The 27,665-nt window shown below is 26.1% G+C and overlaps 2 protein-coding genes and 1 pseudogene across 6 annotated transcripts in view; 2 read left to right on the top strand and 1 right to left on the bottom strand.

Moving 5' to 3' along the window:
- LOC107443929 (transcription factor IIEalpha) overlaps positions 1-6,376 on the bottom strand; it is a 34,152-nt gene extending 27,776 nt beyond the window's left edge. For 2 of the 3 annotated variants that reach the window (XM_071181230.1, XM_016057953.3), the window contains exons 1-2: positions 6,137-6,375; positions 3,692-4,001 (exon numbers count right to left, since the gene is read on the bottom strand). In XM_071181230.1, coding sequence (XP_071037331.1) covers positions 3,692-3,976 — 285 coding nt within the window. In that variant the 5' untranslated portion in view covers positions 3,977-4,001; positions 6,137-6,375. Of the gene's footprint in view, positions 1-3,691; positions 4,002-5,173; positions 5,223-6,136 lie in introns of all 3 variants that reach the window. The other variant, XM_016057954.3, reaches the window with a different exon arrangement.
- A 50-nt stretch (positions 6,377-6,426) lies between these two features.
- On the top strand, positions 6,427-20,367 carry LOC107443930 (prostamide/prostaglandin F synthase). 3 transcript variants are annotated; one of them, XM_071181231.1, is made up of 7 exons: positions 6,427-6,567; positions 9,120-9,208; positions 10,542-10,746; positions 12,793-12,844; positions 14,023-14,086; positions 14,523-14,598; positions 17,546-20,367. In XM_071181231.1, exons 3-7 carry the CDS (start codon positions 10,611-10,613, stop codon positions 17,635-17,637), a joined length of 420 nt encoding a protein of 139 aa, XP_071037332.1. In that variant the 5' UTR covers positions 6,427-6,567; positions 9,120-9,208; positions 10,542-10,610; the 3' UTR covers positions 17,638-20,367. The 3 variants fall into 3 exon arrangements, with proteins under 3 accessions (XP_071037332.1, XP_015913441.3, XP_071037333.1); XM_016057955.3 differs by having other exon boundaries at positions 6,547-6,817; XM_071181232.1 differs by lacking the exon at positions 6,427-6,567 and adding an exon at positions 6,877-6,901.
- A 3,949-nt stretch (positions 20,368-24,316) lies between these two features.
- Positions 24,317-25,288, top strand: LOC107443927 (ubiquitin carboxyl-terminal hydrolase isozyme L3 pseudogene; annotated as a pseudogene).
- The last annotated feature ends 2,377 nt before the right edge of the window (positions 25,289-27,665 follow it).

Genomic DNA, 27,665 nt, shown 5'->3' with positions numbered 1-27,665 from the left:
CGNTACTGGCGGGGGTGAAACCCATTCATTTAAGAATTATTGAGGATACTTGTATAAAGAGGTTAAGATGGAATTACAGAATTGAGGAATACGACCATAATATTCAAGAAATTCTAAGAGCAACGATACTCGAGAAACCAGTTATTAATATTCACCCTTCTCTTTATAAATCCGTCCCCTTTGGTGGATTGACCCCAACTAACAAGGGAATTGAGACTTTTACGGACGGCTTGNTTCACTTTTATGTATATATTGTTTTTACTCTTTTAATTATGATCTTTGCGATTTTCAATGTGTTGGCTGGATTTGGGGTCATGTTTTTAACTGTTGTTCGCTTGTGTTTTATTCTTTTTCTTCTGGTTGTTGATATAATTTCTGATGTTTTGTGTAAAGTTTTATGTATGTTGTATGTATCTACTCTCGCATGCCCTTAAATAGGGCGGGGCGAGATACAAATAAACAATAATAATACAAAAAAAGGTGATGAAACATAGATCAAAACTGCAAGAAACACCCTGAACAGCAGAATACACATGATATAAATTTTATATGAAATAAAGCAAATAATGCCCATGAATAAAATGAAAATAAAAAATAAATAAAAAACATATTAGGTAAAACAGGGTTCGTGATTTTTTTGATTTTTTTAAAAAAAATCAAAAAAATCGGATTATTTTGATTTAAATCGGATTTTTTTGATTTAAATCAGATTTTTTTGATTTTTATTTAAATACACTATAAGAGCTTTAATTTATGATCAAAAAAACTTTATAAATGTTTAATCAAAATTAAATTAATATTAAAACTATATTATAACAATATTTTAGAAGCTCTAACTTACTAAAATAATTTTTCATTATAATGCATAGCGACCATTTTGATACAAAGGCATGATTGAAATTAAAAGACAAGATAAAATAGATAATTTAAAGAATACTACTTTAACTAATAACACAAAGTTTCAATTAGCACAGTATAATTTTAATTTAAAATTGTGATCTCTTTTTTTTCTCATGATTTATAAAATGGCAAAATAAATGCAACAGATTGTGTTTATAAATGTTGTTATTCATCAAAAAATAAATATTCAATCTATATATTTTTATGTTAAAATATTCATTTTTAATCCTTTATCAAAATACATAAGTTAAGCTAAAAAACATTTTTAAAAAAATCTATGTACTCATTGGAATTTTTTTTCACAAAAGAAAATCTGATAATTTCAAAGATACCGTAAACATATTATGAGAAGAAAAATAAAAACCAGTTAATAACCCTACTGCTTCAAATAGACTTTGATAGGGAAGAATGACACTATATCAGAAAAAAAATATCTGAACTCAGCTTTTTTTTTTCTTTCTATTTTTGGCATATTAAGGTAATTTCTTTTTAATATAACCTCAAGCTTTAGAAATATAGAAATTTCCATCAATAAACTATAATGTAGATTTGAATTTCATGCTTTTTTAATCAAAAGGTAGAATTTTAATTAACATTTGCTTTTTGAAAAAAAAGCATGTTTATTTACTTTCTACAGCTATGCAAGTCTATATTAAGACAGCATTAAATATTTACTTTAATCTGTACTTTCAATGTTAAGAATCAAAAGATTTTTAAACATGTAATTTTAAATGTGTTTAACACACTCCAAGAAAGAAAGTAATTTCGTTAACTAAAATTAATTAATGCAGCAATTTAATTAAAATAAATTTTAAAACTAAGAAAGGAAAATAATAAAAGTATCAATAATTTAAAGCACTGTTTTTTAACTTTTAAAATCAATGTAATATATATATAAAAATCAGTTGATTTAAATCAATGATTTTTTTAAAAAAATCATTTGATTTTAATCATGATTTAAATCAAGCTGATTTAAATCAACGAACCCTGCCCTAAAATACATTTAAAAAATCAAAAGCTAAATTAAAAAGACTTATTAATATGAGGCTTTATCAAAATGAACCTTTTGATTTTCCACAAACTTTTCAGTTTGTTACATTAACCACCACACCCCAGTGAACACAAATCATTACTTTTTATTTGCTGATCAATATTGAATTAAAGTCTTGGCTTGATTACTGACAAGAAATCTCTGGTAAGTTAACATTTATGACATACTGGTCATCTTGGATTTTCAGTAATTTTTTTTAGGCTAATTTTTTCTCATCGCTTTTTATTCTTAACGAGCTTTTAATGATAGAGAATCATTCAACAGCACTATTTTTCATTCTTAAAAATCGGAAATAAAGGCTTCCTTCAACTAATTAGATTGAATAAAACAGGACAAAATAACTTGGAAAATTTTTATGGATTTCTCACAAACATGAACTTTATAAAGAACAATGCATAATTAACAATTTTGAAAGAAAACTGAATTTAATATATTCCTTTAAAACAAATGTTTTTGCTTACTTTTGTTTAAACTGGCATATATTAATTTTAATAAAAAAAAACACTCTTTTAACATAAACAACATGAAAACAAAGATATTTTTAAAATGTAAAAGTTATAATACTAAACTATCTTTCTAAAAAATCCTAATTCCTCAATTATAATAGTATAATTTTATCAGAAAAAAATCTGCTTTAAAGTATCATGACACTGACAATACTTAATTTTAGAATACCAAGAATGAAACAGCTTTCACTTGAAAGAATTAATAATGTCCCCATGGATGCTGTTCAGTTGGATACAGATGGCAGTAGACTTGATAGTGGCAGATCTGGAAGTGGCACTTATATTAAACTTTGAGATCAGGAAATAAAAATCTAGAGGAGAAATCTGGACTTCTGCCCGGTATTACGAAGGGAACTTATTGCAATTCTTGAAGGTCTGGACTCCATGATGTCGCTCTCGCGGTTTATTGATATCTCGATCTTTTCGGATAGTAAAAGTGCTATCCAGCACCTGGCCGATTGGCCTAATGTCAGGGACAGTGTTGGTGCTGACATTCTGAAGAAACTAAAACATCTTTCCCTTTCTCATCGGATCCACTTTCAGTGGATTGCCTCACATGTCGATATAGCTGGAAATGAGATTGCTGACAGTTTGGCCAAAACAGGTACTGAAGAGGCCTATACAACTGTCGTTCCTCTTACTTACTTGGAGCATTTCTCTACATGTAAGGCAAAGAATATGGCCATTTGGACGGTCCCGCCGGTACACTCATGGTATCAGAGTAGGTGCCCAGGGGGTTCCTTGGCTCGGGGCAGCAATAGACGAGGACAAACTGTCATCGCTCGTTTCTTCAGTAGACATCAGTCATCAATGACTTATCAAACATTTCGAAATCTGCACTAAATGTTCTGCAACCCAGGCCTCCCCTGACCACATTTTATCTTGCCTAGGACTTACCAGGCAGGACCTGGTTCAAGCTCCCCTGTTGGTGCTAGACTTTCTCAGAGTGAACGAGCTCATGGACCTGATCTAGCTCTGCTGGTCATTGGGATGGGAACAACAACAGAATACCAAGAGCTCTATTTCTCAAATTCCGAAAGAGTGATGATCTCATATTTTACATGTTTTGAAAGATACAACTAACTAGAAATTTGCTTCTAAAAATTAAATGAAAATGATTAAAAACATATATAACTTACTCTCTTTTCATGAAGACCCCATTAATGGCTAATGTAGGTTGAGGAAAAGAGGCTTTTAAACCATTTAAAATAATTAAAAAAATTACATCACTTACCTTATAATTGATATAGTAATAATTTTGCCTTGTAGCTTTACCATCAGCACCAGTTTCAATTCTTAAGCGAATTTTCACAAATCTATCACTTTTCAACTGAGCAATCAGAGTCCTCAATTGTTTTCTGTCAAATCTCAAGAGTTCAACCAAATCATCTTCTTTCATACAGGGATTACGAATCAGCATATCCATTAATATTGCATGTTCGACTGAATAAAAACCGCGCATAACCAAACGAACAAGCCTTTTTAAAGCTGTTGGCACTTCTGTCACTACTATTGACATTTTCTTCAATGGGGAATTACTACACCTAAAATTGAAAAATTATACATTTTATACATAGATGACTAATAGTAAAGCTTAGGAATAATGTGTGAAAATAACAGAACTAGTATAAAATCCCATTAACCATTTTACCAAAACTATAAATATGGTACCTGCATGTATTTTTGTAGTGATTTTAAATACCATGAGGAGTTTTAACGTTCTATTATAACATTATTCTTTAATGGTTTCCTGTGAAATACCTTTTTTTTCTGTTGTTAAAATACAATATATTTAAAGCATAGTTTTGTGTTTAATTATTTTTACAAATTAACTAAGTCACGATTCACATTCTAAAACATCAATTTCAATATGTTTTTTTTTTCTCTCTCAACCAGACTGAGTAGTAGTAACGACGCTGATCTCACATCAGAAAGGTCCTGAATTCAAATCCCAGACAAGCCTTTCACTCTCTCCACTATCAATCCTTACTGTGGGAGCAACAGTGACCTTCTATGGCGCCCCTGAAAAAGTGGCCAACAAATCTGCCTAATACCTGAATGACAAGTGTCGCATTGAAAAAAGTGGGCATTAGAAAAAAATTAATTATTATTTTTTTTTAATTAATTTTTAGTTTTAAATTCTATTAAATATGTAAGAGATACAAAATGATTTGGGGTTGATTTAGGGAATTTGCACCAACATTCCAGGTCAACTAGATTGTATAGATGCACTAAAATTGCATATAAATTTTAATGTGATTTATTTTCTAAAAAAAATTTTTAAGACGAAAAAAAAATAGTGGTTACATATATTTGTTAAAAATTTAATTTCTATAGACTGCATGATTTAGTTTGTTTGATTTGTATAATTTTTTTAAGAGGAATAAATATTATAAAGCGAAAACAATACAATCTGAGTCAGCAATAGTGTAATGATAACAAATTAAAAATCATAAATTTTTTAATCTATTTACTATGTAGCTATTTTTACAAATTTTTTTCAAAAAATTTTCCATTTTATTTGAATTATCATAACATCAAAACACAGCTTGACTTTAACAACCGAAAAAATTAAGGAAAAGAAGACAACACTTCAGATTTTATAAGTAAAAAATTTATAAACTCAGAATAATTTATAAGTTGTTTTAACTATTTTTTCATATTTAGTGTAGAAGTTTGCAAGAAGACAAGAAATTTTACAATTTCAGTTTGCTACCTGTTTCTAAACACTTCCTGATTTCAAGCAAGGGCTTTAATATAGATTTCTGAAACAGATATAAATAATGAGTATACTTTTGATCAAGGAGAGATAAATTATTTATAAAAAAAAGCAAATAAAGAAAACATGCTTCAGAACTGAAACATGTTCCTCACTTGAACTTACTGGCACCTAACACAAAATTGACAATAACTGGGTTTTACAGCAAAAAACAAGAAACTAAAACTAAGAAGATATTTTTGTATTGAGATCTCTTATGCCAACTACAATCACCAAGGAGCCAAATTGAATTTTAAAGGGGAAAATTTTATTAAAATAAAAAAACTTATAAAAGGTTTGATGGCTTCGAGTTGGTCCCTTTCACTGTTTTTTATTTTTTACTTTACTTTTTTGAGGGCAGACTTGGAGATTATTCTGCCACAGATCATGATATGGATATCTTCCCAAAATTAAGGAAAAGATATTGCAATATCTGGGAAACTTGAAAAATAAAAGTCAAAGCTCCATGAAGGAAAGCCCTAGAATACACTTTTTTTTTTAATTTATGCCTTGTATAACAAACAGGCAGTTTCACAAAGCAAGAGCAAGTACGTATACAATAAAAAAAACTGAAATTTTATTATGTATGGTTATCATTGAGAATAAAGCTAAATATCAGAAACTGATCAAACAGTTATGTAGAATTTCTTCAAATATTTTCCATAGATGACCTTAAACCATTAAATTTTAGGGAGAATAGGGTACTCTGCGATTTTTATTAAGGGCAAACAATTTTTTTTTTTCAATATTTATACATTGTCAGTTAAAATTGTCCACATATTTAAGGTCATTTCTAATTACAAATAACTATCCCCTCCTCCTGATACCATTAAAACGAATCTCATCACCAACTTGCCGCAGTTAAGATAATCCCCCTAACTCAACCTTACCGCTTTTAGAAACAAATATTATTACACTTACGAAAATGAGGTCTTGTTCTGAATCAAAACATTGACTTTCAAACCGAAGTTTTAGGAGATGAGCATACACATTAATCGTCACTACTTAGCACTCAATTCATAAAAGATAAAATAATTTTAAAGTTGCATTATAGGCAGCAAAAAAAAATAAATATTATTAAATTCAATAATTCAATAGATGGATCACACATTTTATTTGTGAGGAATTGTTTGTATGGTGGTTGGGAACCCGCCAAACGCTGCTTATTTCTGCTTTTTAAAAATCTATTTTCAATAAATAGTTCCAATAAACTTGAATAGTGACCTGTATGGAAAATGAAATAGGCAACAGGAAACGTTCAAGACGTACTTTTTCCTCAGAGGATGAAAAAAATAGAAAAACTAAATATTAACTAAGATTTAGCTGCAAGCAGTAAATAAGTGTATCTCAAGGTAAAACATCGATAATTTATTATATTGTCTGATTGTATAGGGAAATGACAATCGCTATTCTAAATAAAAAATTGATTCGTATCTCGGAACCTTGAACGTAGAAATTTTCGTATTACCCAGAATACCCATTTTATTTATTTTTTGTCTCTTGTTTACTCCCTTCTTATATAAGAATTCACAGACTATTGTTTTAACTTTATCAAACTCGCACACCCTCTACGTCTTAGTTTAGTGCTGGCTCCTTAAACATGTAAATTTTTCTATGTTCATATACTATATAAATCCTAATACTGCATTTTTGTATTTTTCACTTTTTACAGCAATTGGTGACCAAGTTTGTTTTTTTAACACTTATATTTCATAAAAACTTTTTTTATGTTATGAGTTTTTTTGAAATTGTATATAGAAAAAGCTTTTTTCTGATGCAATTTACTAACTTTATTGGCTTTAGTTAATACTCTCATTCCAAACCAAACTGTTTTTGATGATCATATTCATCTTAGTAATTACAGGATAGAACAGAAGCCATGTTTCTTATCTTCTTTCCTGACTAGTAGTTTTCAAAATGGTGGTCTAAATTGAAAATCCTAAGAATTTTGCCATTAGGTTATTTTATTGCTAGATTTTTACTAAAACTTTTGTTAAGAGGTTTGATAGGTAATACATCAGAATAAGTGCGATAATGATGCCTTACATGATTATTATTGTTTAAATATATTATGTATAATAAAAAAATCTTAAGATAATAATAAACATTTTTGGTAGGTCAATTTTTTTTATATTGATTAATGTCATAGTCTATTAATAGTTTCATCATCATGTATTCCTATATATTTTGTGTTATTTTAAATATAAAAGAATAGCTCAAGACAAGTACATTTATGTGTTTGTTTTATTTAGTAAAAGTTTTTTTTGATGAAGTTATCATTCACAAAATTTTTGTATAAAATTAATTATATTCTGAGAATAATATTTTATTTTAAAAATAATTGACTTTTATAAACTTAAATGGAAACAATGTTTCGTTCTGCCTCAGAAAAAAAAAGCAATTAAGATTAACTGCTATATTTTTGAAAGAATTTAATTTAAAAAGTGCTGTCAGACTAAGGTTTGTAAGACTAGTTCCAACGATTAGGTTTCGGTGTAATCAGCAATAAGACTATTAATAACACTTAATTACAGTTTCCATATTTATGTTAGGGATAAAACTGGAAGATGTAAATAATTTTATATCATTATGTATTGTTTGGTAGACATTGTAATATAACATAAGTTCGAAAGCTATTTCTTTTGAGTCTGAAATCTTAATCTGAATCTTATCAATCTTAAATCAATCAAAAAGAAACAAATCTATAACAAAAGAAAATGTTAATTTTAAGAAAATGTATTTTATAGCTTCAATAGCATTGCTTAATTTTTTCAATTAAAATAATAAAAAAGGATTATTGACTTAAGACCGCTGTCTTAAAGTTAAAGTTTATTTTTAATTTTTCTTATAAATTAAAGGCAACTTAATATTTGTTGCGTTAAAAATAACAATAAAACTCTAACAATAATTTTACTTACATGTATTAAAATAAAGAAAATTTTACTTAAGTAAAACTTTTTAAATTATTTGTTGAAAAGAATATGCTTTTGAAGTATCATTAGACTTTCTTTTATTTATTTATTTAAAATAGTTAAGTTTTATTAGCTGATGGTTAAATTCTATTTGCAATATAAGTAAAAATAAATGTTAGTTTTATTTTATTATTATTTCATTTCTTTAATATAAAATATCAACTTATGGAAATCGAATTATTGGTTAAAAAATACTGAATATCTAACAAATTATTAAATAAGCAAATAGTGAAATAATTTAAAGAGAAACTTTTTTAAAAAGTACTAAATTTGATAGCACTATTGTTAAATTATTAAAATGCATCAAAACATCTCTTAACTTTTAATTTAGTTTAAACATATTAATGATTTTAACTAATATCAACAAAAAAAAATTTTAAATAAATAACATTAACTTTTTCGAAATTTTTGTATATTTGAAAATGACTGAAGATTTATTAATTTAAAAATAATCAAATTATTATACTTACGTGTATTAAATAGATTTTTTAAAAAACACTTTTTATAACAAATTATAAATTACTTAAATGCTAAAGATCGCACTTAAAATTGTACTGCTTAAAGTGAAAAAAATTATTTCAGGAAAAAACAATGAAGAATCTCTTTTTCTTTTTATTCATAATTTCTTTTCATTAATAGATTGAGTTCAGAACAAAAATTAAGGTAAAAATAAATCCAAATAACAGGGTTAAATCATTAAATCGCTAGCTTCTTCTTAAATCAGCTGCTTAAATCATAATACAGATGCTCGCAAGAAAGGAAAACCGCTATATCAGCATGACGATATCTATATGTTCAATCAATCATTCGCGACATATCGATTTATGGCCCAGTCCTATTTAGAGATCAGATAAAATGTGCAAGCTTATAACTAGAAACTATAAAAAATTAATTAGCTTATTAAACTGAAGTATATCTCTTTTCATTATCAGAAACTTTGTTATTGTCGCAGAACTGAGCAACTATGAATGAAGCAAAAAAGATTGCAGAAAATACTGTCAAATCTCCTATTAGTGGAGAGGTAAGATTTAATGTGATTCATATCAGTGTTAATTATTTTTTAAAGGATTTTCTCATAATTATATGCTATTGCCAGGCTCTTATACTTGCTATAAATCCAAGAAATTGATTTTATTTTTAAATGAAATCTTTATAAAATAAGATATAGCTGAATTAATATTAGCTGAGTTATTCCATTTTCATTTTAACAAATTTTTAAATAAGAAATTTTGCATAAATTTATATTTATTAAAACTATTTTATTTAAAGTACTGTTACATTTTGTTTTGATATATGGTTTTAATGAAATATATAATTTAATAATATTCAGTTTATTTGAAAATTCATAGTCAGTTTTTATCTAAAATTTTCTTTTATGATTTTCTTATCCTCTGTCATAATTGTACATTTTTGACTACTGTTTTTTTTTATGGTTCTCTGTTAAGGATCTGCTTTTAATAAAAAAGTGAATAATAATAGCAATGTGTCCATACTGAGAACTAACAATGCTTTTAATTTAAATTACTGACCTTAATGAAAAAGAGTGATTCTTTTTTATTAATTGTCTTTAAAAAAAAATACTTTGTAAAAGTAATAAAAATCACACATGAAAATAATTATTTTTTACATTTCTTTTTACTTGAACAAATTGTTTCTTATAAATCTTAATGTGAACATGTCTCAAGTATTCTTCAATATGTTTTTACTTTGATTATAAAATCTAAACATAGTTATTAAAGAAATACTTTAACAATTTTTAAATAATTTTCTGAAGAATACTTTCTGAAAAAAAGCATTATCACGTTAAAAGTTATAATTTTTTATTTAATACACATTTATTTTGTTTTATTTATTTTCAATCTTGTCGAATGTAAAAGAGTGTTTTTCATTTACATCCTTGTTTATTTTTACTTTGACTCCACAAAAAAAAAAACATTTATTAAATACTTTTTTGATTAAAATTACAAAACACTTTTTTTAGTGACAATTAAATCTTAATTAGCTCTAGAAAAATTCGTAATTATATATATTTCTAACTCTTTGAGTTATTTATGTTGGAAGTTTGTCTTCTTCCTGTAAACTTATTAACTAATGCAGCATAAAAATTAAAAACATATATGTTCTTTATGAATGAGTTATCTGGTACAGAAAGCAAAAGAATTTATCATAGCGATTTGTTGTACAATTTTTGCATTCACATTTTTTTTATGTTTGTTTAATAATTTATTTCTCTTTTTCAAAGTTTAATCCCTACTTTAGAAGGATGATTTTAAATTTTAAAAAAAATAGCTTTTATTGTCTAACTGAATAAAATATTAATTTTGAAATACAATCATCATTTTTTTTTCCCTTAGATTGTAAAGATGAAATCTTTATGGGAGAATCAAGATTGTGTGGTCACCTTCTTCAGACGATTTGGATGAATGTTCTGTCGCTTAGCTGCAAAACAGCTGAGCGACATAAAACCACAACTTGATACAAAAAATGTCCGCCTAATTGGTATTGGTGTGGAAGAATTAGGAGTGGAGGATTTTATTAAAGGGGAATTCTTTACTGGAGGTAAAAATCAAATATAAGTAATCAATGCACTGAGAAATATTCAACAGCTTAGAAGGCTTTATCTATTTGAAGCAGTTATTAATATTTAGTTAATTAAATGATATTGTTTTAAATTATTATTTTGCTTTTTTTTTCAATAAACTATTATTTTTATATAAATAGACATCTTGTTTTAAGCATTAAATTAAATTATCTGTAGTAAAAATATATTATGTGTAGTAAAAATTTTGAATTATATTTTACTTTGGGTTGGGTTTTTTTTTTTTTTTTAATATTTTTCGCTGGATTTATAGGTTTCTTGACTTCTAAATTCATTAAAAATATGACATTTTTTATTTTTAGTTATTTTTGTTTTAATTTCTTTTCTTTAAGTATAGATTTATTTATTTTATTACATTTTTTAATTTATGTGTAATTATGAATTTTTTTATGTACAATAAACAAAATAATACTGATAATATCTCAACTCTAAATAGAACTTAGTTTGAGGAAAGCTATCTAAAAAGAATTTTTTAATTTTCATGATGAACTTATAATGTAAATTTATATGATAGAATCATTAATAAATTCTAAATGCAATTTTTTTTATTCACTTTTGCTTCTGATTTATGTACACATAAATTTTCCTTAGTTTTAAAATATAATTTTGTTTGAATATTTTTTCACTTTAAGCTGAAAATGATGTTTATAACTGATTTTTTTTTGTTCAATAATTAATGTAAATAAAATTTGTAATTTAATTATAGGTCATTTTCATTTATAAAAACAAAATGTTTATTTGAACTTCAAAATTTATATATTTTAAAACTTTTTTTTAATTTTCTTGAATCTAAGAAAGATGTGGGGAAAAAATTTTGTTTATGGTAGATGTGATTTTTTTTTTAAATTCTTTTTATGTAGTAGGTTTTATGTTCCTTGTTTGTAAATAACTTGTTAAGTTTGACCTTGCAAATTCTTTACTTGAAAAGCATATTTTCATACAAGAATGGAGCCATTTGTTCCTCAAAAGATAATATTGTTTTTAATTAATTAATGTTGTTTAATTCAACCTTTTAAGGAAAAGACCTTGACAATGAAGTATTAAAAACATAATCTAATAGGGAAAATTCTTGTTATTATTATTAGTGTTTGATTCACAACCAGCTTAAAATATTTCTCTTTTTTGCTACTTGTATAAGTGTTGAAAAAAAATATATATTCTTTTAATGGGGGGAAAAAAATCCAAAATTTAGTTTATACAGACTCACTTTTTTTCTCCTTTGCTCTGTGTTTATTTTTTTTTTAATCACTTGTACATGCCTATACATGCTTAATCATTTTTTTTCTTTTGCATTTTTAGCATGATCTAGTAATATACTGCTTTATTTATTTGCATTAACATGGTTTATTTTTTATTCTTACATAATTTATTAAAATAATGTTTTTATTAAATAATTTTGGCTCATATTTTTCATAATATAACACTACAGTTAAATTTAAAATAGTACTTTTAAATGATTTTCATGTAATAAAAAGAGACAAAATATATAAATTAAAAGATGGTCCCTTTTCCATTCTTTAATCTAAAATGTTTGTCAAGATTTTTTCATATTGAAAATTAAACTTGGCTTATGTTACTTTTTTTGTTATTTTTATGATGGTATTTAATCCTTAAATTATCAAACTATTTAAACCTCTAATAATGATAAAATAAGACAATTTTTAAATTACTTTTAGCTCTTATAAGTTAGATTGATAAGTATCTGGTACAATATGTAACAGATTCGTCCAAATTCTCTCTCTCTAGTACCCAGTGCTATATTGGTGTGTACTTGATATTCATAAAAAAATTTACCACTTATGTAAATTTTTATTGTTTTAATTTAGTTCTAGTATTTTATTGTTTTAAGACAACTAATATATTTATAATCATTACTATTTAGTTGTGTATACTTATAATCATTACTATTTAGTTGCGTATATTTATAATCATTACTATTTAACTGTGTTATTGTGCTTTCAACTTGACTAATTGATGATACTTTTATATTGACAATTATGTTTCAGATCTTTTCGTTGATATTGATAAAAAGTGCTACAAAGACTTGGAATACAAAAGGTAAATATCTTTACTCTTATAGATAAGCAATCAAGACCTATATTGAGTTACTTTTTTATGCAAAATTTTATTTTAAAATTTAATTAAATATTTGTTTTTGTTTTTTTAATAAAGTCAAATATTTCTAATTTCACTTATAAATAGATTTGTAAATTTTCTCAATGAGATAGGACTTAATCTTCTTTTCTACTGGGGTGGCAGTCAAAGATGTACTGTGAACTTTCTTATAATATAATTTCTTGCCATCTTGATCGTGGCTGAAGTTTTAAAATTTTTTAATCCTTTTTCAGATAGTCAATAAACCTAAGGTTTTATTTTCTCTTTTTTTCACAAATCAGATAACTTAGCTAAGAAGATTTTTAGTTAAGATTCTTGTTCAAAATTCACTCATATTTATTTATTTTTTTTAATTATCTGTCTATTGCTTCTGAATATTTAGGAATCTTCTCAAAAAATTTTGTCGATCTCTTTGTACAGTTTATTTAAAATTATTTTAATCCAATTAACAATTCAGTAGTCATAGAAATTTTTAAACATTGAGCAAAAGGATTGCTATCATGTAAATATTTTTTTTAAAAATTTACCTTTTATTTATTATTGCAATGCTTAACCAAATGACAATTTTTATCAAAATATGAAATCTTCAGATTTGAATTTCATTTGAAAGTTAAGTAATTAAAGACATTTTATAGCAAGTTAAGTTGAAAAGTCTTATAACGTGAAGTAAAATTTCATTGTGTGTGTTTTTTTTTAAATAGTATTATACATAACTAAATAATAATTTTTTTAGTTATAAATTGAAAAATGCTTGGAAATCGCACAAAATTCATCTTTGTTTCTGAAACTGTTGTGGCATGTCTGATAAAATTTCAAAAAGTGTCTATAAACAAAAATTGACAATAATTGAGCACTTAAATTACTAGTGTTTGCTCTTATTTATGTTTGTTTCTATTGAAATCATACACTTTTACAATTTAATAAAATAATGTATGAATTTTGCATTTGAACTATGTATTTATTGTGATTTTAATGAACTATTAATTTTTCTAAGACCTGCTATTTCAATTTTGCAATAGTTTTCTTTCTAACTCTGCGAAATTTTTTTCATTCAAAATAATTACTCTTGTTATGGAAAATACTTACTTGATTATTAAATTTAATTTTGTATTTTCTTCTAGACATGGTGTTTTAAGTCTTGGTTCAGCTCTATTATACAAATCCTCAAGAAATGCTATGTCAGAAGTAAGATTATTTGTTTTACTTTTGCATTGAAAAATAAAGAAAAATTAAATTGTGATTTTAATTTTACTTAACCTTTTTGAAATAATTAATTTAGATAGTTCTTTTAATTGAAATTTTCTTATCACCTCATCATAGTTTGTAAATCTAGTGAAACAAAACATAAAACAGACTAATATTGTTGAAATTTCATATGATCTTCTATAAACATTTAGGAAAATATTTTATGCTATTTAAATCTAATTTCTAGCTGTTTGTTTTTAGTATATAATTTTATGATAAATAGGCAAAATATTTTTATTATATAGATATTGTTATTATTATTTTATTTCTTGTGAATTAAGACGGAAAAAGAATTATGATAATTAATTTTCTTTTTCATAATTTGTAAGGTTTGAATTTTCAAAAATCTAATGTGTATGTGTTTTTCTCTGTCTAGGCAAAAGCTGCGAATATACCTAATGACTTGAAGGGGGATTATTATCAAGTTGGTGGCACTTTTGTTGTCATTAAAGGTATTTTTTTGTACATTTGTATTATCTGGTTAATTAAAACAACTCTAATTTATAAATAAATGCCAATAACAGTACCGGAGAGGAAAGCTAATGCAGACAATTTTCAGAAATAAATAAAAAACGTTTACTTAAAATCTGTTTGAACATACTTAGTATTTTGTTAGCTAAAATTTAATTGAGTATTTTTTAAATCTTCTACATATCTAACATTTATTATTATTATTATTAAAGTGGGAAGGTATATCTTCATTTATAAACATAACGTGTGTTTTATGCATGCAAGTCATAAAATCTCATATTTGATCTATTTTTACTTATAAAAGGAGTGGTCGAATTAAAAAGGCAACATTAATTTTAATCTCAAAATTCAGTTTTGAAAAATAATTTTATCAATGATCATTTTAATTACTACTTGGGCCTTATGAATATTAATTAACAACTTATCCTTGTTCTAACTATTTAAAAAATGAACAAGTTTGTTAGAATGTTTTTTTTAATGTATATATATATATGTATATATATATATTTATTTATTCAATGCAAAAAATATTTTATTAATAATGTCACAGTTGACTTTTATTTTCAAAAGTAATTTGACAAATCAATATAAAATATCAGCTGAGTGGAAAGGCATAAATAGAATTTTGTAAGTACACATTTTATATTGGCTATTAAAACTTTAATGAAATTCTACAGTGAATCAACATTTTGAATTGGAAAAAAAACGAATCTTAAAACATGTAAAAGCGTTAGTTTTTATAAAATTTTCCAGTTTACAAAATATTAATGAAATCTTTCAGATAAAAGCCTAAAATTTTTAAAACTGCATAAAAAAGTTTAAAACTTTATGAAATTAATCTAACTTTCTAAAGATTCCAATAAGTCATGTGTTAATTATTTACCCACATTATTATCACAGCTTAATATTGATATATTCGCACTAGCCTATATGTTCATCGGAGCTCTCTGAAGTTATTTCAGGCATGTGAACCTTCCTTTAATTTGCAGGCTTCCTCGAATCAATTTATATTCCGGCAAAATTTTCTCTGAATACCGCCAATCTAAAATATAATTTTTTTTTACTTTCGCAATATTTTGTTAACAATGCATTTATTTTTTGCCCTAACTAGTTCCTTCTTTTTTTTCTTTCTAAGTTCTCATTCACATGCAATGTGGACTTTTTTCTATACAGATTTGTTAGAGAAAAACCAAACTTCATATAATCTTCAAAAGAAAAAGTTCTATAATAACTTCAACTAGAATTAATGAACTTCAGAGGAAAACCCAAAAGTATAAAGTTGGTAATTTTGAAAGTAATTCTGAAATGGCAAACTTATAAACGAGTGTTTATCAGTAAAAATGGTGTTTTTTCTCTTCTTTTTTTTAAAAAAAAACTTATATTTTAATGCGTAGCAATTTTGCTGCTACGCATTAAAATGGGAAATATTTTTCCACTTTTTTATTGCAAAAAAAAAAGAATCTGTAATTTTTTTTCAATTTATGTATAGAAAAAAAATTCTTTCTCTCTTTAAAATTTATAAATGTTACCATTGTGCATGTAAATGACAGTCTTTTAAATATCTTCTATCTATTAAGAAAAAGGTAAGTGCTAAAAAAATATTACACTTTGAAAAATAAAAAATTTTGATAATTTCTTCTTCCAGCAATCACATTTCTGGTCATTTGTTCACCTAAGTTAATTTTTGGTTGATTAAAAAAAAGGCAAATCAAAATATGTAATATGCAAATTCATTCATTGCATTATGTGTACTATTGTAAAAAAAAAAAATAATAATAATAAATTGGCAATTAGCAAGTAAATTGTGAATTTACTTTTCCAGTGTAAAAACTTTTATTTTCTCTAATATTTTGCTTAGCAGTCAAGTGCATTGTCTGCAACTTCATACATAATAAAGTATAACAGGATTTTGTCAAACTGCCAAATTTTGAAAGATAAATAATAAAAATATTCTTGCTGTCGACAATAGCTTAATTTTTTCTCTACATATATTTTAGCGTAGAAGATAGGTATGTTCTAACTTTTCAAAATTATTTCTCTTCAATAAATACCTTATATATACCTACCTTTGACAAACTAAAAGATAAAACTTCTGTTTTTTAATTATTGTGCAATTTATTTTATTTGTTTAAAAAATGTAATGTGGTATGTTAAAAATCTTTAAATTTGATAATAATTTACTCCTATTTTATTCTTTTTTTTTTTATCCTTTAATATTACTAGCTGAAATTATTAATAGAAAAGTCGGTCTACTATTATAAACATGAGTAGAAAAATACTAAAGTTAATAAGTTGAAAAATGGTAAATATTAGTTATCATTGAAACAAGAAATTAATTTACTCTTTAAGGAATATCCTTAAAGTTCAAATTTTTATAATAGTATAAATTGTACTAAATATATATATAGAATAAAAAGAAAATAGTAAAATATTTCTTTAAAGCAGAAAGCCTTTTGCAAACACATTTGAACAAAATGAAAATGTCATGACATATGGCTATGTAAACCAAATTTTTTTCACTTTTTATCTTCCAAAGCATAAATGATATTTTTTTTTAAATTTGTTAATAAGAAAATAGAAAAATATTTCTTTAAAGCAGAAAGCCTTTTGCAAACACATTTGAACAAAATGAAAATGTCATGACATATGGCTATGTAAACCAAATTTTTTTTCACTTTTTATCTTCCAAAGCATAAATGATATTTTTTTTTAAAATTTGTTTATAAAATGATTTCTATAAAGCTAAGTTTTTAGCCTGATAGTTATTATTCCTCAATAGAAAATGTGATGCTATATGCCTTCAGCACAGAATTTTTTTATATTACTTTAAGAATGATGTGCAATTTGCAATTTTCTTAAAAATCTTTTGACAAACTGAATGTTTTTCATAATTCTTATATGGGCTTATTTTTTTTTCCTGTGCTTTAGGAGGTGAGGAGGTGATCTTTAGCCATAAGCAACAAGAATTAGCTGATCATGCTGATACTAAAGAAATATTGAAATGCCTGAATATTGAATAAATTGTTTCAGGGTTGGCATAATTTAAATCAACTGCAATTTTATTAAGAAATATATTCATTTAAACCAATTGATTTGCTTTAAATAAATCATTAAGTCAAAAATATTTTTATAAATATATCCTTTAGGATTATTTATAAAATTCTTGTGTGATTCATTTTAACAGTCTGGTTTCACTGATGATAAAGGTAATAATAAAGATTCAAAGAAATAATGAAAAGGGAATTATTATATTATGGAATAAAGTGAAAATTAAAAAAAGAGAGAAACGCTAAAAGTGGAAGGAAGCTTTAAGATTTTTCTTTTTCTGTACGTAAAATAATTTGTTGGCATTCAATATATCTCAATTGTATCCATTTAGTTTATAGTTCAATATTTGAATACTTTATGTGATTTTAAAGCATATTGAATATGTAATTAGTGAATACCAATTTTGAAGAAAGGCTTGTCTTACCTAAGAACCTTACAATAAGTTTTTTTATTGTATTTTTCATTAGGTATCTAATTGACAAATTGCCTCTCTGTCTTTAAAATTTTAGGATGAATAGCTTGAACAAAAATTACTGTGATTCACTGACTAGTTTGTAATAATTAAATTTTCAACTATTTTCGCTTTATTATTGTTATACAATTTTGAGTTCTGTTAATATATTTAACCAATGATTCGAAATAAAAAAGATCTGATTTAAATAAAATAATCTGATGATGATATAAAAAATCTGATTTAAATAAAATAAAAAATCCAATTTAAATCAAATAAATTTGATTTTTTAAAATAAAAAAAATCATGAATTTTGCCAGCCCTGAATTTTTTTGATTATTAAATATTCTTTTGAATCTTTGAAAGTTGAAGTGTTATTAAAAATGTTCCAATTGAAGTATTTTGAATATTAAAATAATTGTAACTTAATCTAATTGAACAATCTTGCCTTTAATTATGTTTTTGCCTGCTGATATAAATTTTAAAACCTTGTGCAAACTCAATTAAAATTATGCAAAAAGCTCTTTAGGAGACTTTTTTAAGTTTGTTGTTTAAAGATTACAGTGGATTTTTAAAAATCATTATATTAGTTGTTTTAAATTCAATTTTCTATGAGCTCAATTGGTGGGGGAATGTTAGCAATAATGATAAATATACTGAAGTCTTGTTTTCTATTTTAATTTAAATATTACAATTATAGTGACTAAATTTGTTTCTTTTTTCCTACCTGACAAAAATTTCTGAACTTAATTAGAAATTAATTAAAAAATTTTGTAGGACTGCATCATAGCCTAAAAATTATGGGTATGCATACTAGTTGATGTGAAATAAAAACTTGTAAAATTATTTTTATTATCCATATAAGAAAAAAAATTATAATCTGTATCAGAAAAAATAATGGAAAAAGGTGAGAAGTTTAATTTCCTAATGCAATCTTTCAATGGAATATGTTAAGTATTTAAATAATTCTAATTTATTTTATTAGATAATTTTGATCCTACTTAATCTTGATTTGAAATTTTTAATAAACTATATTTTTGTTTGAAAATTATGAACAATGCAGAATCCATGTTGATGACAATGAAAAATCCATATATTTTTATTTTTTTTATAATCTTTATTTAAATAAGGAATAAAAAATTCTGTTTACATTCAACTTTTTGGCATAATTAATTAGTTGACATTAATATAACTTCATTTAAGTCCCCTGTCTTGCCTGACAGAAATTTCTGAACTTTAATATAACTGAATTTAACCATTCTGAAAAGTTTTTAGTGAATGACATTGTTGCCTTAAATATATACGGACAATGGTTGATGTAAATGAATACTTACTGAATTGTTTTGATATCGGTTATCGGTATATGGTTTTTTATTATTATTTTTTTTAACCTTTTCATATTTAAGAAATGCTGTATGAAATCCATAGTTAAGTTTTTCACAATTGTTGAATTATGAATTTTTAAAAATGTAAGCAAAGCAGAAAACAATCGTGAAAGTGTTTAGTCAATGATATTGCTGCCCTAAAACTATGGGCAACAGTTGATGTAGATAAATACTTTCATAGTTTGTTTGATAACGTGTATCTTTTTTGTTTTACTTTCTTACATATAAACAAGAATGAGCACACTAACATTATAATAAGTTTTGAAATATGCAAGCAGAACTAAAAAAAAAATCAGTTTTAAAAATGATTGTATGTTTCAAAATACATAAATATGTGTGTTATATTGTTATTTCTACATAAGTATTATTAGAAATGTAGTTCTTTTTTTATATCATTATCTAGGCATTATTTAGTTTCTTCTTTATAAGTATTGTCATTTTGATTTATATTTTTTAAATGGTTTTGCCATGGTTTTTCCTTTTTTACTTTCTTTTCATTTTACATAAAATTTTGTTTTACCTTAATGTTGTTTGTTGTTTTTTATTTTATGTATTATAGTCAAAGTTGTTGTAATAAAAATGTTATCACTTACCAGAAGAGCCTTAAATGACGTTTTTGTTCTAAACATTCGGAACAGTAACTGATGTTCGAACTGTTCTGGTTTATAGGGATTATTTTGTGCAGAAATTAAGGATTAAAATTATGCTCTTTTTTTTTTAAAATTTCAATGTTTTGTAAATAACATGATTGAAACAAAATATTTTATAACATTAATACATGTATATATACGAAAATCTTCAGTGTTATAACCATGTGATATTCTGCACTTAATTTTTGTTTTTAATTAAAATATTTTATCTTTTTACTTGTACTGATTACTTTAACACAATTACCCTTTCAATATAAATATAGTCCAGAAACAACACTAAAATGCTATAAACATTAATCGTCGTCACATTTTCTTCAAATGTCAAGTTAGCCTATATTATTAATAAAGCTGGGGAATGTTTCCAAAAAGATATTGATTAAAGTTTTTACAGTAAAAGATTAAAAGTTTTTATTGCCATGTCTTTAATTAGAACATAACATTTGATTATGACGCATTTATACCCGTACAATTTTAACATCATGCAATTAACCAATCTTTAAAACATCTTGTTTTTCTCTTTGCTTTAATAGTCATTATTGAGTGGAATATAATATTTAATCTTCATTAATGTAACTTAGAGTAAATTAATTTGATCTTTATTAATATAACACCAAAGCTCTTGTTTTATGTATAAGTAAAAAAGAATTTAAAGAGATAAAAAGGTCTTTTTAAATATTTGCAAAAAAAAGATGTAAACAAGAACTATTTGCCTTTTATAATTTCATATTGCATCATGTTTAATTAATATATTTACTTTTATTCGTAAAACTATACTTTTTTTTCAATGGTTTGCCTATGTAATTGTGACTTTTAAATTAAAAGGGAAAAGAAACAAAATAGCAATGTGAATATTTTATGTTTAAACGATTTCTTTTTAATTATATGTGATTTAACAGTTTTTTTATTGGTTATTAAAACAATTATGGTGAGTTATTGCCATAGAAGAATTATAATGAATCAAAAAGTAAGTCTTTCTATAAAATGGAAAATAATATATCAAGTGTACCATAAGTTCTCATACATGGATTGACTAAATGTATTGTGTTTTTCATTTAGAGTAAGAGAAACAACATTAAATATAAAATTATAGCAAGTATAATTTGACTTAATAAATTTTTAGTCTTTTTCTCAAAATTGATACTAGAAGCTCACTCTGCATCAATAGAAATTCATTTCCTTTATTCGCTACGCAAAGCTTCGAAATTGTTCAAATTTTTATTACAGCATCACTAAGAAAAATCTTTTAGGCCATTCAACTTTTGGCAGAAACCTTCCAAATTGCTTATGAAAATTTATCTTAAATAAAGAGCATATCCGGAAAAAATAGCTTTTAAAAAGATTCCAGTTGGAAAATTTTAAATGGACCCGTATTAACATCGATAGTTATTTTATTAATGTCTTATAAAAGTAAACATTTACTAATAAGGAAAAGAAAGTGAGAATTTCATAAAGTCAAAATGCTTTTGAGATCATTTTCTTCTCTGGAAAGAAATGTTTCCGAATTGGGTATAATATGAAAAAAACAAAACTACTTCCACTTCGAAATTTTTACTAGGAATAACATTTACCTTTTAGTTCAATTAATAAGCTGAGTTTTAAATACGTTTACTAAATTCATGAACATACATAAAACAACAAAATAAATTATTTCAAAAGGAACTAGACTAATACAATTTCAACCTGCCGAGTAACGACTTATAACAACACACTTCATTTAATGTGTACTTGTTGCTAGAAATCAGGTTCGCAGAAAATGCTGTTAACTAGTTAAATTTAGTAGGAATAACACGACCTGTGACGTAGGCTATATAGTATACCCAATTCTGAACCGTAAAATAAGCGGCATCCTTCTCTATTTCCCCTTACCTACAAGTTTTAGTAAATGATAAAAATGCTGGTTAACTTAAGCATAGTTAAGTATATCTGAGAATTACCAAGCTTTTTCAGTACAGAAATATGTATAGAAGAATTTAATCAAAATCCTAAATGTAAGTATGTGTTTATTACTATTATTTTGGTTTTAATAAAGTTTGCACTTTTGCTACTTGAATTTTTAAAAGTAAAAATTTCAAATATCGTACACTAGTGATAAAAAGGATTTTATATTCTCATAAAATCTTTCCTGTTAAAAATGTGAAATATTATGAATTTGTTTTACTTTCAATTTAAAATTTCATAAAGATTAAATTAGATTAATCCCAATATACGTTCCACGATAGATTTGACGCAGTTTGAAGGGATGGATTATAAAGTTTGCTATCTGTTGTATATTTGGAATGGTACGTTTTGCTTTTTAGCCATTTTGGAATTTGCTGTTTTGGCGACATGTTTCAAAATCTCTTTAAACGTGTAACGTATACTAGGATTTTACAGAAAATTAAATAAGGAATTTCTGTTTCAGATGCGGAGAATCATGCATAGCATAGTAAAAAGATTCATTTAATACTTTGAAAAACAGTGAACCTGCTGAACGTTAATCTTGATTTCCTTGATCTTTTTCATTCAAGAACTAAGATAAATTACCTTCGGTGGGACGAAACACACTTAAATGTGACAAAAATATCCTGTTAGTAGACGTTCGTAAAACATGCCCAAGCCACGTAAGTGTAGTATTAATTATTGTGATGCCACAATAGGCATTAAATATTTCTTAGCTATTAAAATTTCTAATCAAAAAATGAAACTAATTTAAAAATTCAGAAAAAGAAAAAATAAGTTAGTAACATTAAAATAATAAATCAAAATGGAACGCTTAAAGCAGAAAACGACAAAAATTTTAAGATCTATTAAAATTTCCCAAACTAATTTTTTTAACCCCAGCGGTATCTGGTTGACTGGAATTCTGTTCTTAGCCCGCACCGACCACAGTGTTGACGTAAAATCTCTGTGGTAGACGGAAAATGGGTTAGAATCCCCTTACTAACGGTAGGATGTTCGTTGTTTTCCTCTCCATGTAACGCAAATGCTGGTTAGTTTCATGAAAAAGTTTTCTACGAAAGCTAATTTGTTCAGATGCTTGATCAAAGAGATCCCTTGTCTTTTGTGTTGGGTTCATAATTACAAGGCTGGGGAATTGAACGTTAGTAGACGTTAACTCAAAATTGGGTTCGACTATTCACCGACGGTTATAAAATAAAATAAAAAGAAAAAAAATGATAGTCGTGAACTCAGAATTGGATCGGCTATTCAACGCCGTATATGAAATAAAATAAAAAGTTCATGTTAACTATAAATTCACCTTGAAAAATTAGTAGTGCCATCTTATATTCTAAAATTTGCTTTTGGGTACAAAAAGGCTGAAGACAATTGGTTTATGTCTTTTAAAACTGTAAAAATAGCTAAAGTTAAGAATATTCAAACTATGCCTGGCCTAAACTGCTTGGCAAACTATGCCTTTTTCTAATATTGTTTTATCATTCTTATTGGTCGTGTAATTTACGACAATCTAAACAGAAGTTTTCGAAATTATAGCTAGTTGCGATTTTCAATGCTGTTTATTTTTAACTGTTTAATTTAAACCTTAAGTTGCTGTTTTTTTGTTTCCCGTAGGTGTCTGATTGTAGAAATTGCTTAAATCCTACATTAATTTAGCAAAGCCAAAAGCGCCTACGATATTAAAGATTCAAATAGTCTTATCTTTTTTTGTTTGTCTATTCATGAACTTAGATAANACTTTTCTCAACAACTGAAATTTAGAATAGTGTGATTAAGAAAAATATGTAAACTGTTTGCAATTTCAAATTAATATTGAAATGTACAGGTTTTGAATTTTCGACAGTGAAAAGTTTTCGGAACTTCAGTATTCAAAAAAGTATACAAAAGCTAGACGTTAAGAACGTATCCAATGAGCGAGCAAAGCGAGCATTGGATTGCGAAGCAATCCGAAAAGAACTGCGAAAGCAGTTCCGGGGGTTGACGAGCGCCAGCGAGCAGGGGGCGAAGCCTCCTAGTTAAAAATATTCAAACTATACCTGGCCTAAACTGCTTGGCAAACTATGCCTTTTTTTTAATATTGTTTTATCATTCCTTATTGGTCGTGTAATTTACGACAATCTAAGCAGAAGTTTTCGAAATTATAGCCAGTTGCGATTTTCAATGCTATTTATTGTTTATTTTTAACTGTTTAATTTAAACCTTAAGTTGCTGTTTTTTTCCCGTAGGTGTCTGATTGTAGAAATTGCTTAAATCCTACATTAATTTAGCAAAGCCAAAAGCGCCTACGATATTAAAGATTCAAATAGTCTTATCTTTTTTTGTTTGTCTTTTATGATGAGTGACTCGGAATGGATGGAACTGGAATCAAACCCAGATGTGATGAACAATCTATTGATATCTCTAGGGGTGCCAGCTAAATGGAAAATATTTGATATCCTATCACTCGATGATGAGTATCTAGATACGATTTCTCAACCAGTTCTGGGTGTTATATTTATTTTCCCATTTACAGCGATCTATAAAAAATATTGTTCTAATCTAATGCGACAGTTGGAAAAGTCGCTACAGAATGTAGATCCAAAAGTTTTCTTCATGCTCCAAACAATCAGAAATGCCTGTGGCACCATAGCCGTCATCCACGCTATTGCTAATAACATGGAACACATGAATTTAAATCCTGCATCCATAGCCTTCAAGTTCATTAAAAAATGCATAGCTCTAGATCCTACAGAAAAAGCACGAGTGTTTGAAAAAGACGCTGGCATTAAAGAAGCCCATCAATCAGCGAATTTTTATTTCACTCCAACAAGTCAGGGGGGTTCATCCTCTGCAGAGAAGGAGGATTCCCCTCAAGCTCCCGTAAAGACTTCGGATAACCATTATTTAACACTGGTTAATGTTAATTCGAAACTCTATGAGCTAGATGGGTACAAGGACATGCCAGTATACCACGGGGATTCTACCAAAGAGACGTTTTTGAAAGATGCTGCCCGGATTTGTCGAGAATACATAGAAAGGCAGCCGGATAGCTACAATTTTGCTGTTTTAGCTTTTGGAGAATCGGAAACGTTGGATGAACATCGCAGTCAGCAGTAAAATTTTGTGTCCTTACAGTTATCTTTATCATTTACTTATGTCATCATTGTTCTATGACTTTGTATATATGCTATTATTGCAATAAATTCAGCATTATATTGCCTAATTATCATTGATCAAACATCGCAGATTAAAATATCCCTTAATTTTTATAGAAGTTGGATAGGTTTTTTGTCTCTCAAGTGTTAAAGATAGATTCTGCAAAATATCAATGTATGAAATACGAGTCATAAGTTATGTGGTAATTATAAACAATCACGTTTTTCCTAATAAGAGAGATAACAACAAGGTAGGGATATGTGTGTCATCGCCTTATGTTCCTAACTCTTATTTTAAAATAAAATAGGGAAAAAAAATATTGTCCATATTCTCTACACTCATGTTTTTTTTCTTCTTTTTTTAAGATAAAGTATATTATTGCTCGGTATTCCATCAACTGAAGTTTTCCATAACATACCCTAATCGGATTTTGTTAAAATAATAACAGTATAAACATAATAACTGAATAAATCAATTTAAGTTAAATTTATATTTCATGAAGGAAGCTGATTTTATAAGCAACGTTATTTTTCCTTGATGGTCAACTTAGTATTATTTTTTTAAAAAAAAGGAATGCATACTTATAAGTTAATTTTGGTAATCTGAAGATCCTCACCTAAATTGGACAAAGAAACAATCCTTTTTAAATTCCCCTACGGAGAAAAGAAAATTTTTCATTACCTTTTGGAGTGGGAACACTTACTAAGCCACAATTTATTTCAATGTATTTGAAATGGTTTGTAGCTTTAATTAAAAACAACGAAAATTTTTTGCTCCTTTCATGGGACCGTTATTATTATTTTTTCTTACTACGGTTTTTTGAAATTAAAATAATGAATGAATAATGTTTTTATCAGAAAATAGATTATCCGCCGGGATCTAAACTAGTAGAATCACCAATGATTTAATTAAAGATGTGATTTAGTACAATTGAAAAATAGTAAAGACAATTAGTAAATATGTTCATTTATTAAACCGCAATAAGTACATCTAAAGCAATGGGGTACCTGAAAGTGACGTAGTGTGGGTATATCGATCCTGATTGGTTGTTTACGTTTTGTTTACGTTTGTAACTGTTCTTTCCATCCTATTTCGTGTAGTCCGAGCCCGTCAAATGTCAATTCTCATAAGTGACTCATTCTATATTCTTTCACAAAGATACTATCACAAAAATGGAAATTCTTCCATTATACATTTCTCACCTAACACGAAAACAGGCTTGAAGTCATGAAGAACATAAAAAAACTAATTATGCATGGAAGTTGCCTGGTATAAAACAAAAATATATCACGGTTACAATAAAATACGTAAACAAATAATAAATCTAAGTTAAGTACGAGACTTAGACGAGAAAGAGCTATATTTCAACAAATTCGATACGTATTTAATGAACTTAGCGTTAATTAACATTCCAACTTATGTGACCAATCTTAGCTCAACTTTAACACGCCATTTTGCTTCTAAACTATCAGTTGGAGCTGATATCATAGGTCACGTGTGTGTTTATCCGTTATCTTCTTCTTGAAATGCAAGTACCCAATTTATAACCTCTTTAAACAAAAGTGAATCTCGTTCTCTTCTAAAAGTAATTTAAAAATAAGAACACAATTCGCGCGTGATGTTTTTAATATTAGCGTTCCATGCTTCATTAATTTTCTTGTTCTTGTCAGCCTCGCTAAATATTAATTTTTAAGAGCCCTTACAACTATTTTGTCACATTTTTTATTAACTGTCGCTTAATTCACGTCATATATTTGTGCATGTACTTTATATGTTTTATACCGACATAAATGTAAGAACAACATTATAGAAAGGTGTTAAAAATTTAGAACTAAATCGTAATTTACTTTATGTGCTGAGACAAAATTTACTTCGTTTTTTAGTAACACTCGACATCTTTAGAGAAAAATCATCCTAACTTTTTATAGAATTAAGGGAAAACAAATAACTAATAAACGATTAAAACGAATTTTATAAATTCTTTAAGAAATGATGAAAAGAAGTGGTAAATTCATGATCTTATTAGTAATTGAATATGTTTCCGCAATGAGAGCACTGTGCCACGATTCGAGAAAAAAAAGTATGTGTTGCTCTTTTTACATGCAAAAGCATTTATATATTTGCTAAAAAATATTTTAAAATCAACTTTTAAAATTTTATACTTTTTGCAAACTGAATTACTGTAAGAATAGCTAATTGGAAATCTTTTGTCCTAGTTTCAGAAGTTTAAAAGTTTCAAACGATTCCGAAAGCCGGACATTTATGATATCGTTTGCTGAATATTTGTTCTTTTTTCATTTCAAAATCTTAGTCTTAAAATGAATGAATATGATTAATATTTCAAAAGTCTGTAAATGAGTTGATTAAAATACTTAATGTTTTTTATAATAAACATATTAGCTATATAAAGGCACTTTTTCTACAATAATAATTAGGTTAGAAAA

The sequence above is a fragment of the Parasteatoda tepidariorum genome, chromosome 5, assembly GCF_043381705.1.
Source record: "Parasteatoda tepidariorum isolate YZ-2023 chromosome 5, CAS_Ptep_4.0, whole genome shotgun sequence".
Taxonomy (NCBI): Eukaryota; Metazoa; Arthropoda; class Arachnida; order Araneae; family Theridiidae; genus Parasteatoda; species Parasteatoda tepidariorum.
Note: the sequence above shows the minus strand (reverse complement) of the source record. Positions and strands in the feature narration are given on the sequence as shown.